The sequence below is a fragment of the Zootoca vivipara genome, chromosome 12, assembly GCF_965207765.1.
Source record: "Zootoca vivipara chromosome 12, rZooViv2.hap1.1, whole genome shotgun sequence".
In the NCBI taxonomy this organism is placed as follows: Eukaryota; Metazoa; Chordata; class Lepidosauria; order Squamata; family Lacertidae; genus Zootoca; species Zootoca vivipara.
The window spans coordinates 43733087-43751524 of NC_142595.1; the positions used below are offsets into that span (position 1 = coordinate 43733087).

Genomic DNA, 18438 nt, shown 5'->3' on the forward strand with positions numbered 1-18438 from the left:
CTCTTTCATTGTAAAGGACAGATTTCAAATCACTGTAGCTTATTTAGGATGCACAGATTTTTTTTGTGACAGTGTTGACGTAATGAAAAGGTGGGTACCTGTCCATTTACGTACAGCGTTGCCAGAGTTGGCTGTCACCAAATCCTTCCTATTCTGGTCAGGCTGATGAAAATAGCAACATTGTAGAGAGATACAGGAGAATATATGTGTAGAAGGATATTTGCGATCAATATGTTACTGCTTCTGCTTCTCCTGCTTCCCAACATGGTGCCCCAAGTGCATACTGTTCTTTGCAGCAGAACTAACCCTGTGGATATTCCACATGAATGGTATGAAGAAGGGGACCTTGTCATTGGTGGAATAGCGTCTCATATCTTTTATGTATTCCCCAAGCTTTCCTTCAAGGAACACCCTTCTCAGGTCTTTATTGACACCCCAGTGTAAGTAAATGGTACTTAACATTATTTTAGATGTTCTTCATATATTTATATCTTACAGAAAAGTACTTTGATTGCCTTTGGAAGGGGGGGTTATAACCTTTTTTAATTAAAAAAATAGGCAATGTGGATTCAGTAAAGTTGGAACAGGCAGCCCAGTGCCTACCATTTGACTTGCCTAAATCAGAGAGATTTTTCCTCTAAATTGCCTTAAAATCATTACACCAGGCTTCTGAAGATGTCAAAGAAACACCCCTCTTGGCCAGATGACAATTTTCCATTCACCACTTGGAAAAGCTCTGTCAGATGGCTACTTGTGGACACAGTCATGGCAGAAAGATAAGCTTTCTTTGCCAACGCTACTACCACATAGTACTGTCCTAATACTGTCTCACACCAAAATGACTGATGGCATGATTTACTTGGCTGTGCTCCAACCATCAGCCTGTCTGTTTCTTCAGACACACAGCTGCCCTCAAGAGCTCTTGGTTCACATCTCCATTTTTTTGGTCACCTACAGGCTAGGAGGAATTGTCAGGATTCAAGGGTAAAGGGACCCGAGCTTCCTTGATAAAAGCTGGTATAAAAATATAGTAATTGTTCGTGCCTATTTTGGTGCTGGTTTTTTTTATTGCAAACCACACTCTGATCCTCAGATTAAGGACGGTATAGAAATGATGATGATGATGATGATGATGATGATGATAAGTAATATTAATGAGACTTCATTCATGACTAAACTTTCTGGCTATGCCCTTTCATTATAGACAGGCAGGTGAATCTTTCAGATCTAGATTTCATTCACTGTTTAATTCCCTCATGAAACAGTAACTCACTTCATTTGCAGGGTGATGACAAAATACTACCAACACATTCTGGCCTTGGTGTTTGCTGTTGATGAGATCAATGAGAATCCCAAGATCTTGCCCAATGTCACTCTTGGATTCCACATCTATGATAGCTACTTTGATTCAAAGATGGCCTACCGAACCACTCTGGATCTGCTATTTAACTCACATCACTTTGTCCCCAACTACATATGTGGCAATCAGAAAAATGTAGTAGGAGTCATTGGGGGACTTAGCTCTGACACCTCCTCATCCATGGCAGACATCTTAGGTCTTCACAAGATTCCACAGGTAGAATATGGGGGGGACGGGGGGAGAGATGTCACGCAAAAAAGATAAGCTCTTCCCTTCTTCTTCCTCTAGTAACCTGCTGGTTCATGAATATGGACTGGTGAAATGAAAGGAGTAAAAGAGGCTGCAATATATGCATATATTGGGGAGGTATAACATGGGCATCCAGCAATGTGTATGGGTGGCCAACTATCTTTCAAAGAATGCGTGTTTATGGACCCCCTCGGGGCCATCTCACCAATGCCATTGAAACTGAGAAAGGAGTCAAGGAAGGCTGCATACTGGCCCCACTCTTATTTAATTTCTGTATCATCTCCATGGAGGGCCATCTCCAAAACATAAACTTCCATTCCCCAAAATTAGCTGGAAGACACATCTCTGTCCTGCTCTATGCAGATGATTTGGCAATACTTTCAAGAACACCTATTGGCCTCAAAAGAACCCTGAGAGCATTAATACAGTAATGTAAGGAGGACCAGCTAGAACTTAATTATCAGAAAACTGCAATCATGGCATTTGCCAAAGGCCTAGGAGGCTCACCTGAAGCATAGATGGACACAAGATTGAGCAGGTCTCCTGCTTCAGGTAGTCTTACATTCTGCTAGTAGTAGGACAGCCCATGGGGACTATGCTGCTGAAATTGCTCAGAGAAGCTCATCAGCAATTCTTAAAAAATTTAAAACAAGAGGTGGTCCTTATATACCAGCAGTACTCAAATTATTTGAAGCCAAGCCAAAAGCACAACTTCTCTATGGTGCCCAGTTGGGTCTCTTTTCCAATTTTGCACCACTAGAACTTGTGCAATCCAAATTTCTAAGGTCAGTCCTTCAAGTCCCAAAATGTGTCTTTAATGCTACTCTGAGACTAGAGACACACTTCACAAAAGTGGAGGCTAGAGTGTGGGTGACCATACTGAATGATTGGCTTAAACTATCTTTATTTCCCTATGGCCTTCCCCCACTAACTATGAATGATGATTTTCAATCCACATGGAAACAGGCAGTGGCAACTAAAATCTCATCTCTGGGCTTCTTTCCAGGTCTTCTACTTAGCATGGGATATGTTCAGGCTAAAGCACTCGTTAAACAATTTGTAGTAGACACAGAGCGCCAGTTGGATCTAGCCAGGACTCCAACTTTTACTGCTAAGGAATCCACCAGGTAGTTTGCCTCCCTTATGGCATATTTAACCAAACTCGAACTCCCTAAACACCGAAGGGCTTTTACCCTGGCTCGATGTCATGCCCTCCCCTCGGCCGTTAGTGAAGGTCAATACCAGAAGATTGAGTACCAGGAGAGACAATGGCACTGTGACTCAGGACAAATAGAAACAGTAGAGCATGTCCTTCTCCAGTGCCTGTATTACAGAGAAATTCGTCTTAGCCTGATTTCCCCACTACTTCATAAGTACCCAAAGTGCTCAGGGCAATTCTATACCTCCTTGCTGCTCTCAGATACCAATCCTGCTACAACATACAGTGTTGCTAGATTCTGCACAGCAACGCTCAAAATTCATTGGAGGTTGACCTGTGCCACAAACTAGATTTAATGAACATATCAGAGTGCTCAGTAAATTAATAGTTAAAGCCTATTATATATCGACGTTTCATGCTCTTCCACACAAGCCGAATGTTCCGATCCCTTCTTTTAGCTTCTTTTAAATTCTTATAGACTTTTATATTCACCTTCTATTTTAATGCCTTTTGGCTTTCCAAAATGCTTTTCAAATTTTAAATTACTGTATCCCACCCTTTTATGCTGGTCTATGGCCATAATAAAGATTTCTCTTGTCTTGTCCTGTCTTGTCTTGTCCTGTCTTGCGTGTTTAATGCCTGTAATGCAGGCATCCCCAAACTGCGGCCCTCCAGATGTTTTGGCCTACAACTCCCATGATCCCTGGCTAACAGGACCAGTGGTCGGGGAAGATGGGAATTTTAGTCCAAAACATCTGGAGGGCCAAAGTTTGGGGATGCCTGCTGTAATGGAATGAAAGGTTCCGGGTGTTGGTGGCAAGGAAAAGAATAAAATATAGAATGCAGAATTCCCTGAATGGCAAGATCCAGGTTGGGGCAAGTACTCTTTAGTGTGAGAATCCCAGCAGAGAATTAAAATAACAAAATATGCAGCAAAATAAAACATTGAAATATTAGCGGCAGGACCTTTAAAATATGCCCTTGTGAGTTCCAAAATTGTCTCCTCTTCCCCTAGTCAGAAAACACAGGTAGTAACTTGGCTTAGTTACAGTGTTGAAAGTCCCTAATTTGGTATGGCCTGTTAGAACCATGTGGTGTGAGCTTGGAGTAACCAGCTCGGACCTTTCTACATGCTGAGCTTCTCAGGTAGACTGAAGGACAACAATAGGCTTAGTTACCCTCCCCCCCAATGCGAAGGGGAGTGTCCCAGCCTGGCAGAACAGCTTGCTCTATAGCATTAATTAGACTTCAGCATGCTGGCCATATGAGACTTGTCATCCCGCACCAGGTTGGTAAATGGAGCACCTAGATGCGTTCATCAATCCTGAAAGCATTGTACTTGCTGCTTGTGAGCTACCCATGTAAATTCATGGGGTCAATATTGGCTTACAGAGGTGGACTCGGCAGAATTCCTTTTATTATTTCTTTCCTCTGCTGAGCCTTCTGGATATTTTCTGCGCTGAGAGACATGCACAATGAGAATAATTTCCTGGAGTTTATTCCACCCCCCCACCCACCCCGTTCAATACTTTCCAGAATCTAACCAGCTTGAGTTTTATCTCCAATGATCCCATTAAAAGTCCATATTATTCTTTTATCACAAAAAAATCAAGTTAATTTGCCGATTAGTATAAGTAAGGGGTAGAGTGTCTGGAAATTTTACCACCACTCATACCGTTTCAGAGCTTGAGGCTTCTTGTGGAGGGAAGTTTGTCTCCTTGCACTGGGGTCTCTCCGCTCTATCATCTGTAGAGACGTAGAATGCTAAGAATCAATTTCTGACGCAGCTGGACGCCTTTAGCTCAAGGTCACCTCCTGATCCTTTCTTAAGGTCGTATGTCCTCTGCATTGCCCCAATTTCACCCTCCATCAACCACTCTGTTGCGGAGGACCTGCGGAGCGCGTCTGAAATGGGGCATGGCAAAAACGGAAGTCCCAAAAACCAGCAATAATAAATGCACTAAATACTTGGAGACAATCAATGTGTATGAATGTGATGGCTCAATAATATTAAGAATGAATAGCTACAGAATTTATTAAGCACAATTATTTCTGTGCATTTTTCTATGTATGCATTTTTCTATGCATTGTCCCTAAAATAAGTTCATTTGGGTATATAGGATTTATATTTAGATAAATGGGTATGTTGTGAGTTCTTGTTTCCACTTTGACACTTTGGCTTTTTCTTTTTCAGATTTCATATGGTTCATTTCAACAAGCCATGGATGATCAAATCAGATTCTCTTCCTTTTACCGCATGGTCCCTAATGAAGCACTTCAGTATCAGGGAATCATCCAGTTACTTTTGTATTTCAGATGGAAATGGGTTGGGCTCATCACTACAGATAATGAAGCTGGAGAATGTTTCTTGCAGACTATTGAGCCAATGCTTTTCAAGAATCAGATCTGTTCAGCATTCACAGAAACTATTGAGTACCATTTGCATTCAAGCTTTCTTGATACGGTAGATGATGTAGTGCGTGCATCAAACCTATTCACACGCGTTTTCATAATGAGCAAAGCCATTGTTGTTCTTATATATGGAGAAAGTCAAACTATTGCATGGCTGTTAAGGACTGAAAAGATAACTCTTCTAATATATCATCAATATATCAAGTTACCTGTAGGAAAGGTGTGGATTACAACAGCTCAATTCGATTTCATATTAGATAAGTTTCAAAAAGATTTAGACTGTAACTTTCAAAAGTTCCATGGTGCTATCTCCTTTGCTATCCACTCCAAGGAGACTCACAGCTTCCAAGACTTTCTTCAGCATATAAACCCTTATTGGGAAGATGGAAATGGTTTTATCAAAGATGTATGGAAACATGCATTTGGTTGTTCAGTTTCAAACGACACTGGGTCAAAAGATGGCACATGTACCGGAGAGGAGAAGCTGGAGAGCCTTCCTGCACCAGTTTTTGAAATGAGCATGACCGGCCACAGCTACAGTATCTATAATGCTGTCTATGCTTTGGCACATGCCTTACAGATCATGTATTCAGCTGGAGCCAACCACAAAAGAATAAAAGGCAGAGACAGACTCTCTCATCAAAATTTGGAGCCTTGGCAGGTAGAGTTTCCTGCTATAAAGTGTTCAGTTTACAAAGTGTTCAATGTTGTGCATGGCATTGATTGTATTATGTGCATTGGCAACACACTTTAAGTAAAGAAATAAAAGAATAGGTTACAGGTAGGTAGCCGTGTTGGTCTGGATCGAAGTAAAATAAAAAAATTCCTTCAGTAGCACCTTAAAGACCAACTAAGTTTTTATTTTGGTATGAGCTTTCGTGTGCATGCACACTTCTTCAGATACAGTGAAATGGAAGTTTCCAGGCACTTATGTAGAGAAGGGGTGGGGAGGGGTGGGGATGGGGAGGGGGGATCACTCAGAAGGGTGGTGGAAATGGGTGATTGACTGACTGATAGCTGTTGATGACCGCAAACGACTGCAAATGGTTTTGCATGAAAAAGCAAGGGTTGAGATGGCTGAAGATCGCTTATCATGTATAATGAGATAAGAACCCGATATCTCTGTTCAAACCAGGTCCCTCCATGGTTTTGAGCTTGGTGATAAGTTGCAATTCAGCAACTTCTCTTTCCAGTCTATTTCTGAAATTCTTTTGTAGTAAGACAGCTACTTTGAGATCTTGTATAGAATGTCCTGGGAGATTGAAGTGTTCTCCTACTGGTTTTTCTGTCTTCTGGTTCCTGATGTCAGATTTATGTCCATTTATCCTTTGGCGTAGGGTTTGGCCTGTTTGTCCAATATAGAGAGCTGAAGGGCACTGTTGGCATTTGATGGCATACACAATGTTAGAGGATGAGCAATTAAATAGTCCTGAGATGGTATGTTGGATGTTGTTGGGGCCAGTAATGGTGTTGTCTGGGTGTATGTGGCAGCAAAGTTGGCATCTGGGTTTATTGCAGGCTCTGGTACCAGTGTCCATGTTAAGTCTGGTGGTTGTATTATTGTGGGTGAGGAGTTGTTTAAGATTGGGTGGCTGTCTGTAGGCAATGAAAGGTCTTCCTCCCAGAGCTTGAGAAAGGGAGCGGTCATTGTCCAGGAGAGGCTGTAGATCTCTGATGATGCGTTGTACTGTTTTAGCTTGGGAGCTGTATGTGATGACTAGTGGTGTTCTGTTATTTTCTTTTTTGGGTCTGTCTTGCAGCAGGTTCTCTCTAGGTATCTGTCTGGCTCTGTTGATCTGTTGTTTAACTTCATCAGGTGGATATTTTAGTTCTAAAAAGGTTTGCTGTAGATCTCTTAGGTGAGATTCTCTGTCTGTAGAGTTGGAACAGATGCGGTTGTAACGTAAGGCCTGGCTGTATACGATGGATTGTTTGGTATGTTTGGGATGGTAGCTAGAAGCATGTAGATATGTTTGTCGGTCAGTTGGTTTTCTGTATAAGGTGGTGTCTATACGTCCATCCTGTATTTTTATAGTAGTGTCCAAAAAATGTATTTCTTGCATAGATTGGTTCATTGTTAGGTTGATGGTGGGGTGAAAGTCATTGAATGTCTGGTGGAAGGTTTCCAGGGTCTGTTGTCCATGTGTCCAGATAATAAAAATATCGTCAATGTATCGCAGGTACAGGAGAGGAACTCCTACCCACTCAAACCTCTCCTGTACCTGCGATACATTGACGATATTTTTATTATCTGGACACATGGACAACAGACCCTGGAAACCTTCCACCAGACATTCAATGACTTTCACCCCACCATCAACCTAACAATGAACCAATCTATGCAAGAAATACATTTTTTGGACACTACTATAAAAATACAGGATGGACGTATAGACACCACCTTATACAGAAAACCAACTGACCGACAAACATATCTACATGCTTCTAGCTACCATCCCAAACATACCAAACAATCCATCGTATACAGCCAGGCCTTACGTTACAACCGCATCTGTTCCAACTCTACAGACAGAGAATCTCACCTAAGAGATCTACAGCAAACCTTTTTAGAACTAAAATATCCACCTGATGAAGTTAAACAACAGATCAACAGAGCCAGACAGATACCTAGAGAGAACCTGCTGCAAGACAGACCCAAAAAAGAAAATAACAGAACACCACTAGTCATCACATACAGCTCCCAAGCTAAAACAGTACAACGCATCATCAGAGATCTACAGCCTCTCCTGGACAATGACCGCTCCCTTTCTCAAGCTCTGGGAGGAAGACCTTTCATTGCCTACAGACAGCCACCCAATCTTAAACAACTCCTCACCCACAATAATACAACCACCAGACTTAACATGGACACTGGTACCAGAGCCTGCAATAAACCCAGATGCCAACTTTGCTGCCACATACACCCAGACAACACCATTACTGGCCCCAACAACATCCAACATACCATCTCAGGACTATTTAATTGCTCATCCTCTAACATTGTGTATGCCATCAAATGCCAACAGTGCCCTTCAGCTCTCTATATTGGACAAACAGGCCAAACCCTACGCCAAAGGATAAATGGACATAAATCTGACATCAGGAACCAGAAGACAGAAAAACCAGTAGGAGAACACTTCAATCTCCCAGGACATTCTATACAAGATCTCAAAGTAGCTGTCTTACTACAAAAGAATTTCAGAAATAGACTGGAAAGAGAAGTTGCTGAATTGCAACTTATCACCAAGCTCAAAACCATGGAGGGACCTGGTTTGAACAGAGATATCGGGTTCTTATCTCATTATACATGATAAGCGATCTTCAGCCATCTCAACCCTTGCTTTTTCATGCAAAACCATTTGCAGTCGTTTGCGGTCATCAACAGCTATCAGTCAGTCAATCACCCATTTCCACCACCCTTCTGAGTGATCCCCCCTCCCCATCCCCACCCCTCCCCACCCCTTCTCTACATAAGTGCCTGGAAACTTCCATTTCACTGTATCTGAAGAAGTGTGCATGCACACGAAAGCTCATACCAAAATAAAAACTTAGTTGGTCTTTAAGGTGCTACTGAAGGAATTTTTTTAAATAAAAGAATAGACCTTGATAACTAAAAATAAACCTCAAGTAATGTTGTGGTATCCAAGCTGGGTATTAGAAAATGAATAAAAATAATTTAAATTACATATGCTTTCATAAGCAAGAAATTAACAGCAACTCCAGTTGGGTTTATTCGGTTATTGCTTTTGGTTTGATTTTATATGTTGTGGTCATGTTGTGAACCGCCCTGACACTTCTGGGTCTAGGGCGGTGTATAAGTTGAAATAATAATAGAAGAAGAAGAAGAAGAAGAAGAAGAAGAAGAAGAAGAAGAAGAAGAAGAAGAAGAACTAATAGCTCTCAGATAACAACTTCTATTTAAACTGTTAGAACTAAGGGTCATCCTAAATATAAAGCGGCATTTAAATTGACAATTGTTATACACTAGGGGCAGTGGGCAGTAACAAATCAGAACTACGTTTAGGTGGGGGAGACGTGTTTTTTTTAACAAACTTGTGGCTTAAGTGTGCCAGTCAATTTTTCCTCTTACATCAAACTGTCTGAAATGACCCTAGCGGCTTTCTGCAGTTTCTCAAAGCCAGATGAAGTCTCCACGGAATTTTCTGCTTTTCACAGTAACTCCAGCACACAGAGCCAGGCTATTTGACTACCGGTGGGGGGGGGGGTGTTCTGCTACATTCGACTAGCAAAATGTTGTTCCATTCAGTACCAGGGAGTCCCACAAACCTGTCCATTCCCTGCTATTATAGACCTTCTGACTCTCTTTCCACCTAGCTCCACTCATTCCTGCAGAGGATCTCATTCAACAACAGTGCTGGGGATGAAATCGCATTAAATGAACATGGAGAGTTAGCAGCTGGCTTCGATATTACAAACTTAGTCACTTTCCGAAATGGATCATACGTCAGGGTCAAAGTGGGGAGGCTGGATCCTCAGTCCCCTCCTGGCAAAGAGCTCACCATTAATGCAGACAGAATCAAATGGTACACTGTCTTCATTCAGGTGAGAAAATAACTGCACAGGATCTCAAATGGCAACATTCATAGTCCAATAAGATGGGGTGTAAGTGGGGGAAGAAAGCAGTTCTTCACTTAATACATAATTAAATTTGTAATTCACTGGAAGAGAAAAGAAAGTTTTCTTCCAAAGGACGTTTCTCTGTGTAAATATGAATTAGACATTCACATTACTTACTGATAGATCGACTTATGTTATATTTATTTGCCCCAAACATTTTCTTAATATTAACCTTTTCCTATATCTTTGGATAGGAACCGCCACTTTCAATATGTAATGCCAACTGCCGTCCTGGTTATGGGAAGAGAAAGAAGGAGGGAGAGAAATTTTGCTGTTATGATTGTGATCCATGTCCTCGTGGGATGTTCTCAAATGAGAAGGGTGAGAGATGCCATATTACCATATATACCGTGTATATTCCTGCATATAAGACTACTTTTTAACCCAAGAAAATCTTCTCAAAAGTCAGGGGTCGTCTTATACGCCCAGTCGTCTTATACGCCGGAATATACAATAAGTTATTTTAGTAAATTCTGAACTAATCGGCAATGGGGGTTTGCGCTCTATGGTCTCAATTAATATTGTTTATTAATAATAGTAGAATAATCTCCCTTCTGTCTCTGTAAAATTGCCACTATGAAGAAATTATCTTAACCTTCAAGAGAGTATAACATGAGGATGTGACCTTAATCTGTAATGTAAAGATTTTCCATTGCTGTATCTGCCTACATTGATATTCTAAACATTATTGCATATAATATTATACATAGTGAGGCACCCAGGTGGCGCTGTGGGCTAAACCACTGAGCCTAGGGCTTGCTGATCAGAAGGTCGGCGGTTCGAATCCCTGTGACGGGGTGAGCTCCCGTTGCCTGGTCCCAGCTCCTGCCAACCTAGCAGTTCGAAAGCACATCAAAATGCAAGTAGATAAATACGTAGGAACCGCTATAGCGGGAAGGTAAACGGCGTTTCCATGTGCTGCTCTGGTTTGCCAGAAACAGCTTTGTCATGCTGGCCACATGACCTGGAAGCTATACGCTGGCTCCCTCAGCCAATAATGCAAGATGAGCGCGCAACCCCAGAGTCGGTCACGACTGGACCTAATGGTCAGGGGTCCCTTTACCTTTACCTTTATTAAACATAGTAATGTTTAATGCAACTTCTTATTGATGGTGGTTCACTTCTGTGTTGCCACATTTTAATAACACATTTTAACAATATACACTATGAGTATAGATCCACCCCTCTGTTTTGATACAACAAGACATATAATTGGTACATGCATTCTGTCTTGGAAGACACTGAACTTTCGGGGAGGGGGTGGACTTTTCCCTAAGAACAAGGCACTTTGGGGACAGGGTTAAAATCCAATAAAGATCACCTCTCCTGCTTCCAAGCTTGCAGCGGTAATATTTTTCTCATTTAATCTGTGGTTCTAAGAAAATGGAGGAGCATCAATAAAGTATATTTTATCCATACAGTGCTACCTCTACTTACGAATTTAATGCGTTCCGAACCCACATTCGTAAGTCGAAAAAAATTGTAACTCGAATCCCATAGGAATGCATTGGAAGAAAAAATTCATAAATTGAAGCAACCCTATCTAAAAATTCGTAAGTAGAAAAAAACCTATCTAAACCGCATACAAGATGGTGGACAGAGCTCCGTTCGTAAATAGAAACATTCGTAAGTAGAGTTATTCGTAAGTAGAGGTACCACTGTATATGAAATTTCATGCATAACTTTATAATCAAATCATCTAGGCTAGCGCACAAGCATTTCAACTAGAAGTTTTGAAGCATTTCCTTGTTGAAACAATATGCTAAAAAAAAACTCTTAAGAATATTCTGGATTGTTTCCAATAGGCATACAACCTTTTTTTCAGGGTTGGAAACTTGTGCCAGATGTCCTCCAGATCAATATCCAAATGAAGACCAGGATCACTGCATTCCCAAGAAACCAAATGTCCTAGACTTTGGTGAAACTTTGGCCATGGTTTCAAATTTATCTACGCTTTTATTCTCTCTGAACACAGCTATGGTACTTGGCATTTACATTAAGCACCGGAACACTGCCATCGTCAAAGCCAATAACAGAAGCCTCTCTTACATTCTCCTCATCTCCCTCCTCTTGTGTTTGCTTTGCTCCTTGATGTTCATTGGAATGCCTAATAAGGCAACCTGCAGACTCCGACAAACAGCTTTTGGCATTGTCTTCTCTGTGGCCCTCTCCAGCATCTTGGCCAAGACTATTTCAGTGGTTTTGGCATTCATGGCTACCAAGCCAGATTCGAAAATCAGGAAGTGGGTAGGCAAAAAACTGGCTTACTCCATTGTCCTTTCCTGCTCTGTGATTCAAATTGGAATCTGTGCCTTCTGGCTGGCAACCTCTCCCCCATTCCCAGATGTCGACATGCACTCAATGACTGAAGAAATTATATTCTTATGTAATGAAGGGTCAGTCCTCATGTTCTATTGTGTTTTAGGCTACATGGGCTTCCTGGCCATTATCAGCTTCACTGTTGCCTTCTTAGCTAGGAAGTTGCCTGACAGCTTCAATGAAGCCAAGTTCATCACCTTCAGCATGCTGGTCTTCTGCAGTGTTTGGTTCTCCTTTATTCCCACATACTTGAGCACCAGAGGAAAATACATGGTGGCTGTGGAGATCTTCTCCATCTTGGCTTCCAGTGCTGGATTATTGGCTTGCATCTTTTTCCCTAAATGCTACATTATTGTGGTGAGGCCTGAGCTGAATAACAGACAGCAGATGATACGGAGAAAGATGTAAATAAAAGTAGAGTTTGTCATTTCTATATTTAGACTCTGTGTCACGCAAGAAGTGGAGGCAGACACCACACGGGAAAACCTGATCGTAGTTTGAGACCTATCTGATCATCAACTATATCTTCCATGGAGAATGTAAAAGCCTCATGCCTCCTGATTCTCCTCCCTGCCTTTTACCCCATACCACAGGATTGATGACTCTTCCAATCGGTTGTTGAGCTTTCGAGCTTTTTTAGGAATTCACCCAAATAAAGCATTACTCATCATCATCAAACTTTATTACAGTCACAGACCAGCATATGATAAAAACATGTGAATAAAATAAGGCACTGTCAAGATCGCTCTGGAAAGCAGGCTTCTCACTGGGTAAGTAGATCTCGATGCCTCAGTTTCCAGGACTCCCCCTCAGAAATCGCCTTCCTGACCTTGTTTTTGGGTGCGTTTAGCCTTCCGTCACCCCCTTTACCCCAGTGAATGCCTTGTGGGTTTAGGAGCTCTCGAGATGCGTCAATATTTAAAAATATACCGAGGTGTGCGGATCTAATTGGAAAAACCAAGATATATAGTAGAATCCCCCCCACCGCTAAACTGAGAGCTCAGAGAAGAGCGGAGTGCAAGTGGGGGGGAAACCACAAAAGGAAAGAACAGACGGAAGCGGAGAAGCGGAGAGAAGGGGGAGGCTTAGAAGGAAAGAACAGTAAAACGATGACGACGGGTGAAACACGAAGTAACTTAAAAGAAAAAAAATGGAACCATCTATATTGCAGCATAAACCACGAATATACAACAGAATTGAGCATGTAATGAGGGGAAAACAGGAGCCTTACCCTATAGCTGCATGTACTTGGAGTGAAAATACAGAGGCAGAAACGGGAAGAGAAAGACTGGCGCGATTTAGAGAGATCAGAGAAGAAAAGGAAAGATGAAAAGGAAAGTAGAAAATGGCGGATAGAAGGAATGACTGAGCAAACAAGGAAAGAAAGATCCCGGAAAATGGGAAAAAAGGGGGAAAACAAGGAGAAGTACATGAAGAGAACTTATAGTTCTAGTTACAGGTAGGTAGCCGTGTTGGTCTGAGTCGAAGCAAAATAAAAAAATTCCTTCAGTAGCACCTTAAATACCAACTAAGTTTATATTTTGGTATGAGCTTTCGTGTGCATGCACACTTGTATCTGAAGAAGTGTGCATGCACACGAAAGCTCATACCAGAACTTATAGTTGTTTCAGTAATAGAGAACAGAGATGCCTAGTGGCAACAAGAATAGCATATAAGACTCAATCATATGTAACATTGTGTGGCGGAAAGGGGTACTGCAGCTGTGCTGGCCAAAGAAGGAAAAGAAAATGAAAAACACAACTGCAGGAATCACACAACAAAGGAGGGCCTCCATGGCAGACCAGGAATTGGACCTGAAAGAATTTATTTTGAGTTTGAAGGGGGACATTGGAGAACTGAAACAAGAGTTGAAACATGACAATGCAGAAAAAAAGAAAAAATGAATGACAGATTAAAACACCTGGAAGAAAAGGTTGAAAAAATGGAAGGGACAATGGAATTAAATGAAAGAGAAAAACAAGAAATAAAAGAACATCTGAAGAAGGTGGAAGAGAAAAATATTGAGACAGAAGAATTCATGTGAGAAACCCGAACTAAGAACCAGTCAATAGAAAACAACATGAAGAAATCATTCAAAGAAAAGAGAGAAACAAAGAAAGAACTAGAGAAAATGAAGAAGGAGATGGAGGAATATAAGATGACACAAGAAGCTGCAAATGATGTGCTTGCAATGATGCAGATGCAGATACGGGAAAAGACGTTAAGATTCAGAAACATCAGTGAAAAACAAAATGAGGATATAGAAAAAAGAATAATAGAAGAGCTAGCAAAATGGCTAGAAGTTGAAGAAGTGGACTTAGAAGTGTGAATAGAAAGAGTATTTCGGGTTAACTCAAAGAAAGCGAAAATAAACAACTGAGACTGCTAGGTGACTTTTACCACAAACTGGCAGTGAGATAAAATTCTCCGGACCAAAGCAAGAAGAAATTAAAAATAAATGGAACAGACATAATAATACTGAGGGAAATTCCACCAAGACTGATTCAAAAAAGCTGAAATTATCAATTTTTAATGAGAGCATTGAAAGTGAAGAAAATCATTTTTTGATGGGAATAACCAGAAGGACTGTCCTTTTCCTTCAAAGGTAAACGAAGAAAGTTTGAGACTGTAGATGAGGACGAAAGATTCTGGAGAACATATGCGCAGGAACTTGGAGGAACTAAAGTGAAATAAATAAGAAACCAGAGAGACATTGACAAAGACGAAGAAGACAAAACAAGTATGTCCAACGTGGAGGAGGAGGAGGAGGAGGAGGAGGAGGAGGAGGAGGAGGAGGAGGAGGAGGAGGAAAGGAACTAAATAATTTTACCTGCTGAATTTTCTATTTCAAATACTCATACTTAATCCCGTTTCCTTTTCTTTCTCCCTCTCACTTTCTACTTTCCAGTCTAAGCTTTTTAAGTTAGTCAGAAAAAAAGAATGAAATTGAAGGTTGTCTCTTGGAATATAAATGGTTTAAATAATAAAAAGAAAAGGAATAGATTAAGACATACATTGAAAAAGTAAAACTGGGATGTAATATGTTTGAAAGAAACGCATATCACTAAGAAACATGAAAGAGTATTAATTGGGATTGGAATTTATTACTTCAGAAGAAAGGAAAAAGAGAGGAGGAGTAATATATGTTAAAGAAAATTGGGAATCTGAACTGGTATGTAGGGATGAATAAGGGAGAATTGTAATAGTAAAAACAACAGTAGAAGGAGAGCAATGGATTTGGGGTAGAGTATATGCGCCAATTGGGAGCAATGTAAAAAATTTTTACAGTTGGAAAGTAAATTAATGGAATATAGGGGGGGATAATTATCATGGGAGATTTTAATGGAGTAATTAACCCAGAATTAGATAAAACAATAAGTAATAAGAAGAAAAGAGATAATAAACTACCAAAAAAATTCTTAGCAATGATAGACAATTTAGAATTGCTAGATTATTGGAGGTATAAGCATCCCATCCGAAAAGAATACATGTACTTCTCATCACTACATCAAACGGCAACCAGAATCGATGGAATATGGATACCTAAAGAATTCGCTACAAGAATAGAAAAAGTGGAAATAGGACCCAAGACCCTGGCTGACCATAACCCAGTAGAGTTAAACTTAAATGAAAAAGACCAAGGGATAATTTTTTTAAAAAAAAATGTAGGATGAATGTATTCTTATTAAACAATGAAAAAATGTACAAGGAGCACATAAATTAATGAGAGAATATTTTGAATTAAATGGAAAAGGGGAAGTGGACCCTAAAACAGATTGGGATGCTGGGAAAGCAGTGGCAAGAGGCTACTTTATTCAACAAAATTCGATAGTAAAAAAGAATAGAGAAAAGTATAAAGAAAATGCATTGGAGGAGATAAAGAATAAAGAAAATTTATTATATAAAATGGGCAAGAAAGAAATTAATCATGAAATAAAATTTTAAGGGCAAAATATTAAAATATAATAGATCAAGAAATGGATCATCAAATCAATATTGGAAGGACAGAAATTTTGAGTGGGCAAATAAGCCAAGCAAAATATTAGCCTGGCAAATAAAAAAGAAGCAAAATGAAAGATTAATAAATCGAGTAAGAATAGATGGGAAAATCATAGATAGTCCAAAAGGAATTATGAAAAAATTTGAAGAGTTTTAAAATATTATACCAAAAAGAAGAGGTAAGTGGCCAGGAGTTAGAAGAATTTTTTAAAAGCAATAAATTACCCCCAATCTTTCAGAAAAAATCAAACTATTAAATCATGAAATTACCACAACAGAAATAAAAGAAGTAAAACAAGAAATGAAAAAAGGAAAAGCCCCTGGACCTGATGGAATTCCATTAGAATATGATAAAAGCCTAGAAGAGACAATAATTACACCACTGAAAGAATTGTTGAATAAGATCCTAGAGAATGGAAGTATACCAGAGACGTGGGGAGAAGCAATGGTAGTACTCCTGCCAAAACAAATACAGGTCTGGAATTACCCTCCAATTATAGACCGATATCGTTGTTAAATTCTGAGATTATAATTTTTTTGCAAAAATATTAGCTAGAAGATTAAATTTAATATTAGGAGATATAATACACAAAGATCAGACGGGCTTTGTAAAAGGAAGACAGGCAAAAGATATGGTAACATAAGGAATATAATAAATTTCTTCGAATGTCTAGAAAACGAGAGAGGGGGAAAGGTGGCAGTAATATCCATAGATGCCGAAAAGGCCTTTGACAGTGTATCTTGGGCATTCATGAGAAACGTATTAAAAAAATTAAATTTAGGAGAAAAATTTGAAAGGGCGATTGGGGCTATGTTAATCAGAATGCAAATTTAATAATAAATGATAAGCTTTCGGGGAAAATAAATATAACAAGGGGAACAAAGGGATGTCCCCTGTCGCCACTGCTTTATATAATTATACTGGAAATCCTATTGAAGAGCATTAGAGAGGATGAAGATATTAAAGGATTAGTGAAAGGGGGGGGAGATATAAAATTAAAGCCTTTGCTGATGACGTAATTATAACTATGGAAGATCCGCTAATCAGTATCCAAAAACGCTTAAGACAATCAAGGAATATGGGAAATTGGCTGGTTTTAAAATTAATCATACAAAAACAAACAAACATGCTAGTAAAAAATATGAAAATTGAGGAAAAGAAAAACTTGCAAAAATTAACAGGCATTGAAATCAAAAAGAAAATGAAATATTTAGGAATTCAAATCACATCAAAAATGTATTGATTTAATTCAGGAGAATTATGAAAAAATATGGAAGAATTGAAAATTGAGAATTGTTCCAAATTTAGGCCGAATATAAATTATTAAAGTGTCAATACTCCCCAAAATGAATTATTATTTCCAAAATTTACCAATATTGGGCGGGGCAAAATGTTTTCCCTCCAATTCCCTCCAAGACGCTAATTTCACTGGACGCTTATTTCACCGGGAAATTCCTGACACAGGGAAACCCTATTGGCAGCAATAGTTTGGACTAATGGGAACCTGATCGGAACTCTACTATGCTTCAGAATGGCCAAAGGGTTGAGAAATAAGTGGTATACTCTGGCTACTCTGTGAGACAGAGTAGGTTGTCTGATTTAGAAACAGATCTAGGCACTGTTTACTGGAATGGGTTTAGCCAACTGAAGAGGCTTGCCGTAACATATGAAAGAAGTCCCTTGAGAAATGACTCTATGCTTATTACCAAACCAACCATAATACTTGTTGTTGTTGTTGTTTAGTTGTTTAGTCGTGTCCAACTCTTCGTGACCCCATGGACCATAGCACGCCATAATCCTTACACACACACTATTTCTTTAAAGAAATGAATGGAAATGACAAAGTCCTGTGTTCAGTCTGCTAAAACATGTATCATTATTTGTGTGACTCATTTTGAAGCACAAACATCTATGTACTCATTTATTGTTTACAGGTAGGTAACTGTGTTGGTTTGATGCAGTCAAAACAAAATAAAAAAACCCTTCCAGTAGCACCTTAGAGACCAACTAAGTTTGTCATGGGTATGAGCTTTCGTGTGGATGCACATTTCTTCAGATACACTGAAACAGAAGTCACCAGACCCTTATGTATAGTCAGAGGGTGGGGAGGGTGTGACAAAAGTCCCTCTCACTTTCCGTCTTATAACTCTGACCTCTCAATTATTAAAAGCACTAGCAGGGATTTCTGAGGTAAATCAAACCTCCCACTTATCCCTCTAGCCTTTCTTTAAACCCGCTAGCACTTGTGGGTTTTCAAAAATAAAAGAGAGTCCTCTTCCAGCCTAAACGTGGCCAGGTATC

At 39.8% G+C, this 18438-nt stretch overlaps 1 protein-coding gene across 1 annotated transcript; it reads left to right on the forward strand.

Moving 5' to 3' along the window:
- Positions 1-231: 231 nt before the first annotated feature.
- On the forward strand, positions 232-12545 carry LOC118095577 (vomeronasal type-2 receptor 26-like). Its single transcript, XM_088654803.1, has 6 exons — positions 232-440; positions 1285-1576; positions 4963-5841; positions 9516-9743; positions 10013-10139; positions 11644-12545. Exons 1-6 carry the CDS (start codon positions 232-234, stop codon positions 12543-12545), a joined length of 2637 nt encoding a protein of 878 aa, XP_088510929.1.
- Positions 12546-18438: the final 5893 nt, after the last annotated feature.